The 17,240-nt window shown below is 41.0% G+C and overlaps 1 protein-coding gene across 3 annotated transcripts in view; it reads right to left on the reverse strand.

Moving 5' to 3' along the window:
- The window catches only part of PAK5 (p21 (RAC1) activated kinase 5), a 276,521-nt gene that overhangs the window by 8,122 nt on the left and 251,159 nt on the right, over window positions 1-17,240 (reverse strand). For all 3 annotated transcript variants that reach the window (XM_026012284.2, XM_072736385.1, XM_072736384.1), the window contains 2 exons: window positions 15,064-15,197; window positions 10,569-10,695 (listed from right to left, as the gene is read on the reverse strand). In XM_026012284.2, coding sequence (XP_025868069.1) covers window positions 10,569-10,695; window positions 15,064-15,197 — 261 coding nt within the window. The remainder of the gene's footprint in view (window positions 1-10,568; window positions 10,696-15,063; window positions 15,198-17,240) is intronic.

Genomic DNA, 17,240 nt, shown 5'->3' on the forward strand with positions numbered 1-17,240 from the left:
TTTTCTTTTGCCAATACCACATTGTTTCAATGACTATAGTTTTCCCGTTAAGTCCTAAAGTCAAGCAGTGGTAGTCTTGCATGACTTTGCTCTTCTTTAATATGTGTTGGTCTTTTGCCTCTCCCTATATACTTTCTAATCATTTTGTCGACAAAATAATTTGCTTGGATTTTGACTGGGATTGTACTGAATCTATAGATTGAGTTGGGAAGAAATTACATTTTGGCAATATTGAGTCTTCCTATCCACAAACATTGAGTATCTCTTCATTTAGTCCTTTCATTTTAGCCATCACTGTTTCGTAGTTTCCCTCGTATAAATCCAGTATGTTTTGTTAGACTTATACCTAAATATTTTAAGGTATTAGTGTAAGTGGAGGTGTGTTTTTAATTTCAAATTCCATTCACTCGCCACTACGATATAGCAAAATGATGGACTTCTGTATAAAACCATATATCCTTTAACCTTGTTATACTTGTAAGTTGTTTTAGTTTTTCTTGTTAATTCTTGAGTTTTCTACATTGATGATCATGTCATCTGTGAAGAGAGACAGTTGTATTTCTTCCTTCCCAATATGTATAACTTTTATTGTTCCTTTCCTTGAATTACTGCATATGTTAGTACTTCTAGTAAGATATTGAAAAGGAGAGGTGAAGGGGAACATCTTTGTCTACTTCCTAGTCTTAGTGGGAAAGTATATTCAATTCTTAATTCAAGAATATGAAATTCATACTTCAAGGCCCTGGTTACTTCTCACTTCTTCCAGAATTTTTCTCAGGAGCCCATATTGATCTCTCCCCTCCCCAAATGTGAGAGAATTTAGCACTCATTCAATCTTGAACTATTTTCAGATGCTGATTTTGTTCCTCCAGCTAGAAATGACAGTCCTCATTGTGAAGCCTCATTGTATTCCTTAAGAGCTGGGAAAACAGTAGATACCCAAAAAACACATGTTACTAGATGTATTTTATTTTATAATGACACATACATATATCATAGTGGATCATGTGGTAGAGGACATATTGGTACTCTTTCTGAAACCATTATTAACTTAACTGAGGATAGCTGCTTTAGAATCAAAGTTGGAAGACAGATGAAATAGGGGTAATGTATTGGAAATTATTTGTGTCTTTTTCTATTTCGTTGTTCATGATCTCCTCTCTAATCAGGCCAAGGTTAGTGGTGGTGTGGCTTGGGGTGGGAAGAAATTAGATTGCTCCAGATGGAATGCTAGAGAAAGCTGGTTTACTGGAGAGATGATTTTCTCAACTGCTTTGGCATGTCAAGAATCAAACCCAGATATGTAAGATCATAGATTTCTCATGTGGTATAAAGAAGAGAGCCTTGGGGCCTTAGTAGCTGGTCCATAATCCTTGTTGTCCTATTGTAAAAGGAGTCTACAATTCAGGGAAGCTAAAATCCTATAGTTCATTCCTTTTAGCCTGAGATTATTTGCAGGAGAAGACAAAGAGCAGCCATTTGGTTATGGCAGGTGCCAACCCTATTATACATCACTTCCGCCACTCCAAGCAGATGGTGGTGGCCTTCAGAAATACCTAAGTAGTAAATATCCCCAAACAAGGGAAATGAACAGCCACATGCATCTGTGTTCAGAGGTAATATTCTAAGTATTTAATAACCAGAATCATCTAGACCAATTGGAGTCTAGACACGAAGTTGAGCTGTGTGCTGGAGTGATCCCTGGGGGCTTTACCATCTTTAATGAGGCAAGGGCATCCCAGTAAAGAGCTATTATAATGGGGGATACTCCAATGACTTGAAACAGTGGCTATTAACCAACAAGAATGAAAAGATTGTAATATTTCAATAATGGGTATGGATATACTACTGAATGCTGGCTGAATATCAGCCTTGGTTATGCCAAATGTGGCCTCCTGAAGAGATGGCACAACAGAGTGGGTGGCAGGAAACTTGAGGCAATGTTACTGGCTTCCATGGTCTTTGTCTGTTGTGCAGGGGTCCAGGAACTCCTCTGGATCTCAATGAAGGAATGGAAAAGTGCCTGGCACAAGCCTATGGTTGGCATGAGGAGTCTCAGGATGGCTTTCAAGACTTGAAACAGGAGGCTGAAGTTGTGAAATGCTGCAGAGGCACTTTCCCAAAAAGCCCAGCAGCTGTGGGACCTGTTAATCATCAGTGGTCACCAGTCCTTGTAGCAGAAGAGGCCAGTTATGCCAAGGCAGGGAGCAGAGAGAAACAAGAAGATGGGTCTTATATCCTTCACCTTGAGTTCCCAGAAGTCACATTTGTCCCTTATTCTAGACTCCTTGAGAAAGAGAGGGCTGGGAAATGAGAAGAGGGAGTGGATGGGAGCCAAATCTGAAAGATTGAGGTTCTAAAGGTATCAGTTAAAGCTTACATTAATGTGGTTGTGGGGCTCCTGGGTCGCTCAGGAGTTGAGCGTCTATCTTTGGCTCAGGTCATGATCCTGGGGTCCTAGGATCAAGTTCTGCACCAGGTTCCTCACAGGGAGCTTGCTTCTTCCTCTACCTATGTCTCTGCCTCTCTCTGTGTCTCTCCTGAATAAATAAATAAAATTTAAAAAAATAACGTGGTTGAACTTTAATAGACAATGTTTATTTAAGTAGACTAAATATAATAGATTGAGTTAAGAGCTGCTTTTTGTTTTGCTTTGTCTTTTTAGTCAGGTGAACTTTGTGAAGAAGTCTAGATCAGTTTTTAAAAATGGGAAAACTATAATTGTGTGTCTATATGTTAGTGGTTATCTCCAGAGCTCTAGTGTGAGTAAATTCGTAACCCTACTACGCAGTGAAGGAGGAACAATTTTGCCAAAACATTTTTTTTTTGCCTGTAAATTTTAAAAACCTAAATTAAGCAGGTGAATGTATCAGCATTTTGGCATTGGCAGTTTTTAATTTCAACACTTCTAGTGTGGCTTTCTTTTTCCAGACATAAAAAAGACCCCAAACCTGCCAGACTAATAATTATTTCCTGACAATATGTAAAATGAAAAACTGAAACTCAACACGGGAAGCTACGTCTGTTCTTCTTTTGTAGACGTGGAAGTGGTTTTACTTGAATTTTTTACTCATTCAAGGACATAAAAGACAATTCTCTAAAAGAACATAATTGCACACAACACTCGTCCAAACAAATCTACAAGTAGATAATGAGAACTCAAGTACTGAGTATAATAAAGCACTATAGGCAGGTCTTCAAATCACACAGACTCTAAGCTGAGCCTTATTTCAGATAGAACTGTACCACATAGTGGATTAGGAAATACTTTGTCTCACTAATGCAGTTAGGTTAAGAGAACTGCAACTAACACACTGCCAATCTCTTAACAGCAAGCAATGCAGCTTGTTCCCCAGGGGCCAGAAATTAGAGCTTAGAGCTCAAAGCGGCTCTTTAAAGCTGTGATCCTATTCATCACAGTGGATCCTGGCTAGGAATCAGGGGCCGCACAAAAACGTGGGTGGTGGAGGAGAGGCGGGGGTGGGGGGGATGTATTCACAAGATAGCTACAGGTTTAAGAGAGAAGGTAAAACCCTCATTTTGTAAATTGCATACACTCTAAAGAATTCATGCATCTGCTTCAGGTTTTTGCCAAGGCAAAAAGATGGCTGTTTTTGTGCCTGGCTCCCAGGTAATGAGGTAATGATATTCAAAGTGTGTAGCATCGGCATCCCCTGGGAATCTGGGAGAGATGCAGGCTTTGGGGTATTACCCAGTCTGGCTGGAATCAGAATCTCTGGGGAGCGATCCTGGAATTTGTTTTTTTGGCTAAGGTCTCCATTGGTTTCCATGTTCATTCCAGTTTGAGAACTTCTGTTTTAAGAAGAGCAATGACCCAGGAATGGAAAGAGGTAAGAGAAGGGGCCAGACTGATAAAGATGTCTCCAGCGTAAAGCCCACTTCTTCAGCTGCTAAACTGAAGAGAGGAGGGAGGACGTCAGAGTTGTGAAGCTGCACTGGTATGGAGGCCCCAGCCAGCTCCTCTACCACTTGACAGAGTGGGACAGGGTGGGAACTTGCCTAAGACTGTACAACAGTAGGAGGACAGTAGAGAGGAGGACTCAGACCTGGTCTCCTGACTTGTAGGCTGAACTGCCTGCAGAGGAAAAGCCACCTGTGTGGAATAGCAGGGAAAGGAAAAGGCATAGAGTCTGGGGTCATCTCAGACACCGTGGGAAAGGAATGAATTTAAGCAAGCTATGTAACATACTCATGTCTCTCTTCATTTACGAAGAGCTTCTGGAGGTAATCTTCAGGTCTTCCTCTAATTGGAAAATTCTAGTTATTTGGGAGACAAAAACATACAAATGCCTAAGAGTGCCAGAAAAATTATCAGTGAATTTAACAGACCATGTGGAGACAATGGAAAACTAGAGGTACATGTCCTTGGTAAAGAGACACTGACCTCTAGCTGTCAGGGTCCAGGAAAAGGGAGTGTGGAACAGTCATGAAGCCCTGGTCACCATCTATGGCCCCATATCTATCCTTTACCCTCATTTGCAATCCTGTGAAAGAGAGGGCACAAACACATTACACTGTGCCTGGGCCCCTCTCCCTCGGAGGACATGGCAAGACAAAGACTCAGTGCAAATCATTTATTGAGGAGAAAAAGGCAACTGGTAGTGAAATGAGAATATAGAGTAGTGCAGGGAAGGCAGCTAGTCAAGGATTAGTCAGCAATGTAGGAACCAGAGCTTACTCCTGATGAGGAAGTCTGGGATATTGGGTAGAACATGTGCCTCAGAGCTAGTCTACCCAAGGGCAAGAAAGCTGGGGTACTTATACAGCAACTCCCCTCACTTGATCCTGGGCTGCCCCTAGGGAGCATGAATGTTAATTCCCTGGAATTTCTAGCCTGCTCTGTTCTGGAAGAACGGAATGCATGGCTGGACAAAGTCCCCAGGAAAAGAGATGCCAGTGGCAGCACTGGGAGGTGGAGCTATGAGCACCAAAGGAGGAAGTCCGGTGAAGGTATGGGTGCGGCCTCAACAGCATCCTCCCCACACTACCTCCATTACCAGCATATGTGAATTCAGGCACAGTGTTGTCAGGTACATTGATTTCTTTTAAAGATTTTATTCACTTATTGAGAGAGAGAGCTTGCAAGAGAGAACACGAGTAGGGGGAGGGTCAGAGGGGCAAGCAGACTCCACACTGAGTGGGGAGCCTGATGTGGGGTCCTATCCCAAGACCCTGGGATCATGACCTGAGCGGAAGGCAGACACTCAACTGACTGAGCCACCCAAGCACCCCAGATACTTTGATTTTTTAAAGGAAGAAGGGATCTGAAATTTTATGTGACATTTCCTGATTCTTAAATTATGGCAATTTTTAGTTAAAAAAAAAAAAAAGGACCACAACAATCACTGTGTATTTCCCTTTTCAATACAGGCACTGGGCTTAATAGATCATGGTTTTGGTTTCCATTCTAGCCAATGAATTTGATAAAAGTTAATTCACTCACTGTCTAGTGGCTCCTAAGTATCATCTCTCAAATGCAAACCTCAGGCCGAGGAAAGATCATAGATGAATTTATGCAACCCTTAATTGCAAGGGTCGGGGATCACCTTCTCTGAGCATCTAATTTATACCTGGGTTACTTCTCCTGGTTTCACACAAGAATGACTTTATGTAATTCTTGCAACCACTCTATGACATGCTATTTACTTTTCCCTTTCGAACTCTAAATACCACATACCCCCTCTGCTTAACATGGATTAGTGACTCATTAGAGATTATTTCTGCTATAGACAAACAATGAACAATTTACTCTGAAAGCAAACAATCTCCCTTCTAGTCTTTGAAGCGGCCACAAAGGATTTATCCCCACCCCCCTTTTTTAAAGTAGGTTCCATGCTGGGGCTTGAACTCACAACCCTGAGATTGAGACCTGAGTCGAGATCAAGAGTCAGATGCTTAACAGACTGAGCTACCCAGGCACCACAAGGATTTATCTTTTCTTTTAAGTATTTTATTTATTTATTTGATAGTGAGAGTGAGAGAGCAAGAGCAGAGGTGAGGGGCAGGGGAGAGACTCCCCACTGAGCAGGGAGCCCAATGTGGGGCTCAATCCTAGGACTCTGGGATCATGACCTGAACTGGAAGGCAGATGCTTACCAGACTGAGCCACCCAGCTGCCTCAGGATTTATCCTTTTAAAAATCCCTAAGCAATTCACTGTCTCTTTTAGTTTTTTTAAATTTTGAAATAATTTAGATTCATAGGAAGTTGCAAAGAAATGTGCATTCAGTCTTTCCTAATGGTATCTTATACAACTAGAGTGTATCTTATATCAACACCAAGAAACTGATGTTGGTATAGTCCATAGATCTTGTTCAGATTTAATCATTTCTACATGAACCCATTTATGTGTGTTGTGTTTAAGTGTGTGTATACACTTTGCAATTGTATCACACTGTAGCCTTGAGTAACCACCACCACAATCAAGATAGCCAACTGTTCCTTGGGGCACCTGCGTGGCTCTGTTGGTTAAGCGTTCAGCTCTTGATTTCAGTTCAGGTCATGATCTTAGGGTTGTGAGATCAAGCCTTGTGTCAGCTTCAAGTTCAGTGGAGAGTCTGCTCGAAATTCTTTCTCTTCCTCTGCCCCTCCCCTGCTCATGTGCACACATTCTCTCTCTAAAATAAATAAATAGATGTCTTTTAAAAAAGGTTCCCAACTGTCCCATCACCATAAGACTCCTCATGCTACCCTTTTACATTCACCCTGCATTCCCTCATTGAATTGTGTGGCATGTATCTTTTCAAGATTGACTCTTTTCCACTCCACACAATTTTTTTTCTGAGTGTTATTGCATGGTACAAAGACCTCCCACTTAGTTTAACCACTCACCTTTTGAAGGACACTCAGGTAGTTTCTAGTTCTGGGCTATTATAAATGAAATGGCTACAAATGTATGTGTGCAAATAAGTTTCCATTTTTCTGGAATATATGCCTAAGAATGAAATTGTTGACCAACAACATGCAATTTTTAGTTTTGAAAGGAACTCTTCTTCAGAGTGGCTGTACTATTTCACATTCCCACCAGCAGTGTATGAGTAAGTGGTGTTATTGCTACTTTTCATTTTGGCCATGCTGACAGATGTGAAGTGATACCTCCTAGTTTCAATTTGTATTTCTCTAAGGGTTAATGATGCTGCACATCTCCCAACAAGAAGAAAAATCAGTACAGCTTGTGTAACAAACAATATTTTTCCAGAAAAAGCCAAGAAAATATTCCTCAGCTAATGAGCTCCTCTGATCATAAGTCAATCTTCCTCTCCCACCGAAGGTTTTACATTCCTTCCTCCTGAACTGGAAGGGCTATACGTACAGTGGAACTGGCATCATGAGACTTCAAGGTTAGATCATAAAAATGCCATGCGCTTCTACCTTGGGATATTTGCTCTTGGAATCCAGCCTCCATTCTGAGAGGAAGGCCACATGGAGAGGTCACATCATAGGTGTTCTGGTTGACCTCTCAGCTGAATGCCCAGCCACTAGCCAGCATTCACTCCTCCAGTATGTAAGTGAGGAAGACTTCTAGATGCATCATCTAGCCTACAAGTCAGAGCAGCCCTGGCTAGGTGAGCCCAGCCAACCTTCAGAGCCATGAAGAACCCTACAGTGACTTTTGACTTAGACCCTAAGTGTGGGAGTGATTTGTTACAATGACAACAAATAAATGAGGAGATCTACTCCACTATAAAACTTCATGCTCTACTAAATTAGTACAAAATAGATTAGTACAAAATTTTTTTAAAGTAGCCACACCATGTCTCTGCTCTCATTCTTAAAAAAAAAAAAGTTTCCTTTCTCTATAGAAACTGAAGAAGCCCACTGTGCTGTTCTGAAATGTGAATAAGCCTACTCTGGGCAACATGGCCAAGAGCCACATGATCTTGGTGCTGCCTGCAACACTGAGTGTTCTTGTCTGGAACACTCTGATCCCTGACAGCCATAGGACTCACTCTCTCAGTCTCTGCTGTCACATCATCACCTCAAAGGGGCCTTCTCTGATCTCACCGTCCATCACTTTCCACCATATCCTTACTCTGCTTAAATCTATTATAGAAAACTTAGAGCTTATCACAGCCTGTCTGGAGCTGATTTTATTCATCTATTTATCCCACCTCCATGCCCCAATTAAGCTTAATGAAAGCAGGGGTGTTGCTGTGTTCATCCTCAGGACCTAGAACTGTTCCTGGCATAACAGTAGACATTTAGTGAATATTTATGGAAGGAAGAGCCCCTGTGAACTCTTTGTCAGGTATATGGAAATTCAGGAAATGTTTGAAGCATAGGTTCTGCCCTTGAGAATGACACTGAATGATTAAATAACTTTTTGTACATTGTGGGGAGGGGAGGCCTTTAAGCTGATTAAACAATGAGTTATCTTAATCTTGGGCCTGATTTTGACATCTGACATGTACTTGCAGCAAGGAAGCCTTTCTCATCAATCCCCAGAAATAAGGGAGAAAAATCTGCCTTGAAACTGCCCTGCTTTATCTTTTTCTTTTTTCTGCAAGCACCAGTCCTCAGGGCCAATTTGTGGACCAGTTCAGTGCTTTGCAAATTATGTTCTGAAGTCAGGGAATCTTGCCTAAGTATTCTCTTGAGTCAGGTCAGTGGATGATCCCAATCCTTTTCCCATAGCTCCCCTACTTTCTGGAAGAATGTGCAACATGGCCACATATCCTTCCCCTCCCCGCACCCATATCCCTTTGCAGTGTGACTCTGCATCTTCTCTTATCAAGAAGTAGAATCTATTTCCCCATCCCTTGCATCTAGGCTTGACTGTATGACTTACTTTGGACAAAGGGATATTAAAAAACAAGGTATCAGGAAGGTTAAAAACTGGGCAGTGGAGTTTGCCTCTCTTGCTGCTCTGAGGAACCTTGCCATAGGCACCATGGGAACAGGCCTGGGATAGTCTGCTAGGAGATGAGGGGCACATGGCAAAGCACCGGGCAAAAGAGTGAGGCCATCAACGGTATGATGACCACAAATGCAAGAGTGAGCTCAGCTGATGCCACATGGAGCAGAGACAAGCGTTCCAGCAGAGGTCAGCCCAAACGCTCACTCACAACACTGTGAGCTAGTACATGGTTGTTATTTTAAGCCAGTATAGAGTGGTTTGTTATGTAGCAAAAGCTGACTGATGCATCCTCCCATACTCTCTTAAAAAAAAAAAAAAAGGAAAGAAAGAAATTCAGCCAGAGTAATGCAAAAAGCAGGACTTAAAAATACCCATTAAAAATAATTCCAAGTTTGCAAGTGTGTATATAGGGAAATATGGAGAGAATGGGAGATATATGAGGGGTGATCTTTATTTTATCCTTTATACTTTTCTGATTTTCCACAATAGAATTGACAATCTCTTTAAAACAAAAGAAGAAAGGCCAAAGTGCTTGGGCAGTTTATTTTATCTGTCTTCTGATTGTTCCTAGGCAATTCTGCTGTGACATGAATATTTTCCACATGGCTGAGGTTGCTGGGTTGTAAAAGACAGGTTATCAATGGGACAGCTGACTTCCTGCATGCCAGCGCCATTTCCTCTGTTAGGAGTTTCAGGGAGATTTAAAGGGCCTAGATGGTAAAAATCTTCAAAAATCTTCCATCTAACTAAGACTGCCTTGAAATATCAACTCATTATTTCCTTGGCTATTGTATTCCATATTCTTTTGTAACCTGGTGTGGTTGATGAGTTTCAGCAGAATCACTTGAGCAGGCTGCAGTGATGGGAAATGCAGTGTTGGGCCTGGGGATGAGCTAGTGTGATAAATATCTTTTGTTTGCCTTTCCAGATCTATTCTCCTCCCTTCTCTGAGCCCTGGGATGCCAAGCTGTGTTGACTGCACTGATGGCTTCTTATTGGGCTCAGCCAATGGGGAGCACCAAAGGGAGACTGGAAGGAAGGGATGGAGTAAGGCTTAGGTATTTATCCTTCCGGTCCCATACTGCAGCTTCACTGTGGTCTGTCTTCCACTGAAGATCAGAGTTCCTGCCAGGCATCCCTCTTTAGACAATAATCTCTATTTTCAGATTCAAGTAGCCAGTTTCCTGCCTTACCTTCTCAGGCATGGGGTAGTAAGAGTTGCACTCCATTCTAGAGTGCCACACTAATCCTCAGGTACTCTTCCTTATGACATGTCTACATCTGCCCACACCTTTATTAAACTCTCCTTGAGTGGTCCACTGGAGTTTGTTTTCTCTTTCCTGCAGAAATGCTGAGAAATATTGCAGACATGCACAACTCCATGGACAGTGTGGACAAAGCCCTGGAAAACTCATCTCTTCTCCAACAAAAATGAGAACATGGAAGTTTCTATTACTTCTTACACTCTTTGTTAAAGTGGAAAGTCATTCATCAAATTCAGATCACAGATAATCATAACAGGATGACACAGAGGATGGTAATTTCCTTCTTGGTAAGCCTTCTGGGAAGGGTAGTGGGTGACTTGTGACCAAGGAAACTTACAATTATGAGAAAGTGTTCTAAGGAGGACAATGCCCATGACAGACAAAGTGACAAGGGAAGCCATGGAGAGGTCAAACATGGAATCTTACCCGGCCATCACTTGTCAGGAGGATGGAGTCACTCTTTATGTCCCTGTGAATCACTCCTTGATTGTGAAGGTAGGAGAGAGCTCTCAGAACTGACAGACAGACGGTAGCTATCTGTTCTTCATTCATTCTAGAAAGGAAATAACACGTCAGGAGCAAAGACAGGTTTAAGGATATCTTTGAAATGATCAAGAGAGGTAAGGTTGCTCCCTTGGGTTCCAGTGAACAGGTCCATGTTCTTCAGCCCATGTCTGAAAAATCTACAGGCAAGGTCAAAGAAGTCTTAGGATCTGACTCCTAGAACCTAAGGGTTGGCACTGAGGATGACAGGGGCCAACCACAAGCCAAAGGAAAGAGACCCCTATTTGCTAGCTTTTGGGTCATTAATGCAAATGCACTTCCTTAGACTCTCATGGGTAATTCCTTAGGTATTGATAAACTTCCAGGGTCCTAGAGAGAGTGCACTGAATAGAGCCAAGGCTCCAAGGATGCCTGATAGGTGACCTTGAGCAAACCCTTTTAACTTCCTCATCCTCATCTTGGAAATGGGAACATCCTCTTCAAGGTTGGATTTGGACAACTTTGTCTTTAGATCTTTAAGATCCCGTAGGATTAGCCCTGCCTCTAGGACTGGATGTTGCCCTACATCCTTCCATCAAGAGGAAAACTGGACTTAGTTAGTTACTAATAGCTAAGTGTGAATGAATGATTCTTGAACAAATGGACCATGGGAATGAGAAAGGCAAGCACAGCAGTGGATATGTGCTCCCTCATTTCATGGCTGTACCCTTCGGAAAAAAGGGATCTGGCTTCACAGGAGACTGAGGTCACATGGCCTGCCCGTGGCTACACAGCTAAGAAAGTGATCAGACCATGATTCCAACTCCACCTCTTTTTGAATTCAGACTCCTGCTGTCTCCCTGTATCACATCACCAGTACAGTGTGTCATATGAATGGCTTTTAAGCCATTGAAGAACCTAGGTGGGAAGAATTATTTGGACATCAGTACCCTCAAAAGAACCCACAGAAGCCTAACTCATCTGGGTATAAAAAAATTCCTCCTTCTCACAGAGACAATGAGAGAGGTCCAAGCCGGCTAGCAAATGCGAAAGAGCTCCTAAAACAAACTGTTATGCAAACAGAGGAGACTGTTGGGAGAGACAGAGGGTGTAACTGACCACAGCCCAAATTCCAAGGACTGTGTTGGAAAATAATCCCAGGGAACTCCAAGCTCAGCTGGACAAGGAAATGGGCAGCCCTGAATTTGTATCAGTCTTGTTGATTCCAGCAAACTGTGACTGAGTAAAATTAGGATTCAAAGTAGCATCCAAGGAGGTGGCCAATTAGGAGAATGTTGAAATTATAAGTTGGATGGGTATTCCTTCTCTTCAAAGAGGCTTCTTCTAGCAATGCATCGATCTCCTACTAAGTCAGGCAAGAAGAAATGTTCTTATCTGAGAGTGGAAACCTACAACTTCTGTGTTCTCAGTTTTGTGTGGGTGGGCTGGTCATTGTGCTGGATTGTGAAAACAATAGATGACAACTCTCACATCTGCCCACAGCAGAGCCCTCAGAGGTTTAGAGCATTGTCAGCAGGGATAAGCTCAAATATACCTTAAAAAATAATTCAGGAGCAAGAATCTTTTTTTTTAAATAAAATTGTTTTTTTTCTTGGATTCTACAAGATTCAAGTTGTTTGAAGCAGACATAAAGATTATTTACAGGTCAATATCAACAAATGTTACTGGAATCTGAGCCCCCATCATTGACTGAAAAATCACCTTTAACTGTCATATGGGACAAATACTGCTTATTCTGAATTCAATGGCTTTCAAACATACGGGAACCACTATAGAAAGACTGCCCTTTCCTACTTCTGCAGAAAGGAAGCCTGAATTGGGATAAAGATTCCTCAGTTCTGGAGTCAACTCCAAATTCAAGTCCTGGCTCTGTTATGTAGAGGTGTGTAAAGGTTACATGAGTTAATGTTTGAAGTGCTTAGCCCTTTCTTTTGTCTTCTAGAACTCTCTGTTTCCTGGAAATCAGTAGGGTAAATTAAACAAGATGCTAGGTTGGGGTCAAACTTTTGGTATGCATAGGAAATGTCTGAGCACCTGGCTACCTTGTGTGTGGTTGGTCTGGGTAGAGCCTTATTCTGTGTTTCTAACAAGCTTCTAGATGATGTTGATTCTACTATTCTCCAGACCACACTTGGAGTAGTAAAGGGTTGTTTTATTAATCAATCACTCAATAAAGCATTTATTGAATATCTACTATATGAAACTCTGAATGATTAAATTCTAAATTTAAGATTCAAAGGATTTCAAGTCCTAAATATTCAGTGCTCCTTGGCATACAATTTCTTTCTTTAAAAAAAAAAAGATTTTATTTATTTATTCATGAGAGACACAAGAGAGAGGCAGAGACACAGGCAGAGGGAGAAGCCAGCTCCATGCAGGGAGCCCGACATGGGACTCAATTCCGAGTGTCCAGGATCACGACCTGGACTGAAGGCGGTGCTAAACTGCTGAGCCACCCGGGCTGCCCAGTGGCATACAATTTCTCCCCACTCTCTGGAGCTCTCTGCCTTTCATAGGAAATTATTGACAAAACTGGATGAAGAGATTTAGAGAACACAATGGATCCCAGAGAGGCTAGCTCTTAAGTGGATCTACTGACACACAATAAAAATTGAAAACAACCTTGACAAGAAAAGAGCTCCAGAGAGACACGTGTAGCTATCTGAAGCTCCCTGGGATAGGAAAAAGAATCCTCTCCCTTGGATATATTTGTAATAATTGTTTTAGATGTAAGTCACATTTGTCTTATGCTTAGGTTTCCTCTGTATATTTGTTTCTATAAGTTAAGATGATCTTATGTATTTGAGGGGGGGTGTCCTATGGCTATACCAACAGGGATCTGCCATCTGAAATGTTGGTGATAAACATACAGGTGTCTTCCCTCGTGTTCTTTTGTTTTTAGATAGTTTATTATAGACTGAGAGCTATAGGGGGTCATGATCGAAACATCGCCTGATTTCAGTGGAGAAACAGCAGCATATTCTATCCCTCAGTGCTTCCCCATGCCTTCTTGCTATCTTGCTTTCCCCTTATTGTTCACTTGAATTTACTTGTGATTTAGGTGCCATTTCAGTGATATCAGCTAACGTCCAGTGCGTCTACTTCTTGACAATCATCTCCCAATCCTTTGGAAATGTATTTACTACCAAGAGCAAATTTAAAGTTTTCAAAATGTAACATTTTAAAAATATGTCTGTTCCTTAGAAACTTGCTTCTCCACGGTGGACCATGAACCAGGAGCACTGGTGTCATCTGGGAGCTTGTTAGAATAGAGCATCATACTCTTTCCTGTTGAATCAGGATATGCATTTTACTAAGATCCACAGGTAATCTGTATGCATATTAAAATGTAAAGAACACTGTCTTAGCACACACTTTGCCTGCCTTCAATGTTCTTTCCTCCTACTTGCCTTCTTAGTAAACTCCTATGCATCTCTCAAAATTCATTTTGGTTATCACCTTTTATTGGAAATCTTTCTTTACTTTCCCTGTTAGAGATATTCAGATACTCCTCTCTGCTACTTATATACCTCTTTCTAATTCTGCACAGGCATTATAATCTATGTATTTCTAATTGTGACATCCTTGAGGGAATATATTTGAGACTTTAATCGTTTTTGTGTCTTTATCTTATGTGTCCCCAGCACTCAGGAAAGAGCCTGGTACATAAAAGGTCATCAATAAACACTTAAGGAGGGACACCTGGGTGGCTCAGTGGTTGAGCATCTGCCTTCAGCTCAGGGCGTGATCAAGTTCCTCATCAGGTTCCCTGCGAGGAGCCTGCTTCTCCCTCTGTCTGTCTCTGCCTCTCTCTGTGTATCTTCATGAATAAATAAATATTTTAAAAAATTAAAAAAAAACACACTTAAGCAAATGACCACAGCTGACACATCAGGGAAGCAAGTAACAAAATTAATAATGATAATTAACTGTTGTTACTTGTAAGACTATTTAAAAACCGAATTAAAGAATTTCAATTATGTAGGTTTCTTATTATGACATAAAACTTTGACTTATGTTCCATTAGCCTCTTCCTTATCCAGGTACCCTTGGTGGCATCACCATAGAGCAATAGCAAGGCAATTCAGAATATAATTCACTCTTAGGAAAATGTGTAGGAATGGGAAATTTTACTATTTGGGACCAAAAATCCATTTGTCATCAGCTGGCTGACTTAAAATAATTAAGTATTAATGCATTTCTGGAGGGCAAGGAGAATGTTAATTAAATGAACGACCTATATATACATGATATTACAATAGGCACTTAGGGAATATAAAGAAAAAGGGTCCTGATATCCCCTGACTTCAAAAGGCTTACAATTTATAAAGAGTTCATAGATATAGTCATTGAGGCTTTACCCTGGAGAAGAATAATAAGCGCTGGAATTATTTGTCTGGATAATGAAGAGACATACCTGGTATGAGTGACAATGTCTGTCAAGGCACCGCCTTCTAGAAATTCCATGACCACCCAGAGCTCATCGCCGACAAGGTAGCTGTTGTACATGTCAACCACATTGTCATGGTGGTAATCTCGCATTATAACAACCTGGGCAAATGGAAAGATGCTTTTTGACTTGTGATGTGAAATTTGGCTTCCTGTCCTTCTGTGGCCACATCTGTGCTATGAGTACAATTGATTAAGAAATATTGATTTGGGAGGGACTTATTCAGGAGTCTACTACAGATAAAAAGACAGTATTGAGGGTAGCTAGCAGCAATAAAAGGAATCGAGTTAGTCAATTCAGAGAAAATGGCAGAGCAACCAGGCACTGGGTTTGGGAATAATGAGAGTGGAAATAGGCAAAACCCTGGCAAGGTCTGTACTCACAAGAGGGAGTTTTGTTGACCGTTCTGGGGTGGGGGGATATGATCAGATATTCTTAAGGGTCTCCTTTAGAATGCACGATCCATACTCTACCATTGTATAACCTGGCAAAAGATCACCAACCCTAAGTGGTAAATGATGAGTAGGTCTCACAAGTAAATGAAGTAAACAGTAGGAATAGGGTCACATCAGGGTAACTTAACATCTTGGGAGAAGGTCTGGGTTGAGTGTGAGAGAGGTTTGGGCTGAATACAAAGGATAGGTCTTGAAGGTAAAAGCAAATATGATTCAGGCTAACTTGAACTTAATTACCAGAGACAGCTTCCAAGAATTGCTGCCCTGTGGCTGCTTCTGGTAACATTTTCAGACTTAGTTTTAATTAATAAATCACTAAGTAATCTACATTATATTGTCCTGTTTTGGTCTTGTGATTTGGAATTAAGTTCCAGAAGTCAGTATCATGGAAGTGACAAGCTGAAGCCCACTCACCTGGTGAGTGGGCTCTCTACAAGATGTGGAACATAGGGAAAAAATGAACTCCCATGAGGGCTGGAGATGTATGTGGCTTCATATGAGCCTCCATAGAAGAAGGATCCAAAGTCACACCTGATTGCATTTTTATAATGTCTGTCAGGAGATGTGAGTGGTACATCCTTTGCTAGAGACTGACATATTATCTAACAATGGAATCCTGATTTACTATCCTTAAGACCTAAACTTTCCATCTGCAAAAATCCATCTCTCTTCCCTAAACTCTCATAAAATCAATAGATTAATATTACTCCAAAATGTTTTATGTTCCTAGACATAGGTGCTCATGTTTTCCCCCTTATGTGCATTTTAGAGGTCTCAAGTAATAAGTGTAAAAGGCAAATAAGGAAGTAGAAAAACATTGCAACAAACACACAGAAAATGGTTAATTCCTTAACATATCAAGAGCTCTCATTTATCAATAAGACAAATGCTACCGTCCTAATTGGAAACTATGCAAAGGACATATGGTTCAATGAAGAAGTAAAAATGGCCTATAAACATGAAAATAAATTCACCCTCACTGGTAATAATAGTGTTAATTAAAGCAGGAAGATTTGTTCATGTCTATCAGATTAACAGAGATAACATGACAGTATCCAGTGCTAGTGAGGATGATACAGGTCTATCAGTGAGGGTCTTTACTGTTACAAACTTTCTGGAAGCCAGTATTACATATTACTTTTTCTAAAGAGAAAAAAATATAGAAGGAAACTCCTGAAATATTAATGTAGGCTATTTTTTGGTTGTAAGATTTTGGGATATTTTCTCTATCTTCCATATTTTCCACAGGAAGAATTCATTATTCCTATAGTTAGAAAATGTATCTTAAAGTTCCTCAAGAGTGATAATCCATTGGTAAACCAACTTCTGTTTATTGAGATTAAAAATAATGGCTACAGAGGGTATACATGGTATCACAACCATGTAACAAAATGTATATATACCCATGTAGACAGTGTAGCATAAGGCTCTGGAATCTGCTAGAATTCAAATCCCAGCTCTGCCATCGACCTGGTGTATGACCCTGGGCTTGATAATGTCTGTCTCACAGGTTTGTTGTGTGAATCAAGCCATATCAGAGCTTAGCACAGTGGTTGATTTGTATGAAGTACTTTATAAAAGTAGCAGCTGTACACATACAGACCAAGTCCAGAAGGAAGGATTATGGGAACATTATTTTTGTATTTCTATTGTCAGTGCTTTCTGATGTTCTGAGCTGTACATGTAATA

This window comes from Vulpes vulpes, chromosome 14 (assembly GCF_048418805.1).
Source record: "Vulpes vulpes isolate BD-2025 chromosome 14, VulVul3, whole genome shotgun sequence".
NCBI classification, from domain to species: domain Eukaryota; kingdom Metazoa; phylum Chordata; class Mammalia; order Carnivora; family Canidae; genus Vulpes; species Vulpes vulpes.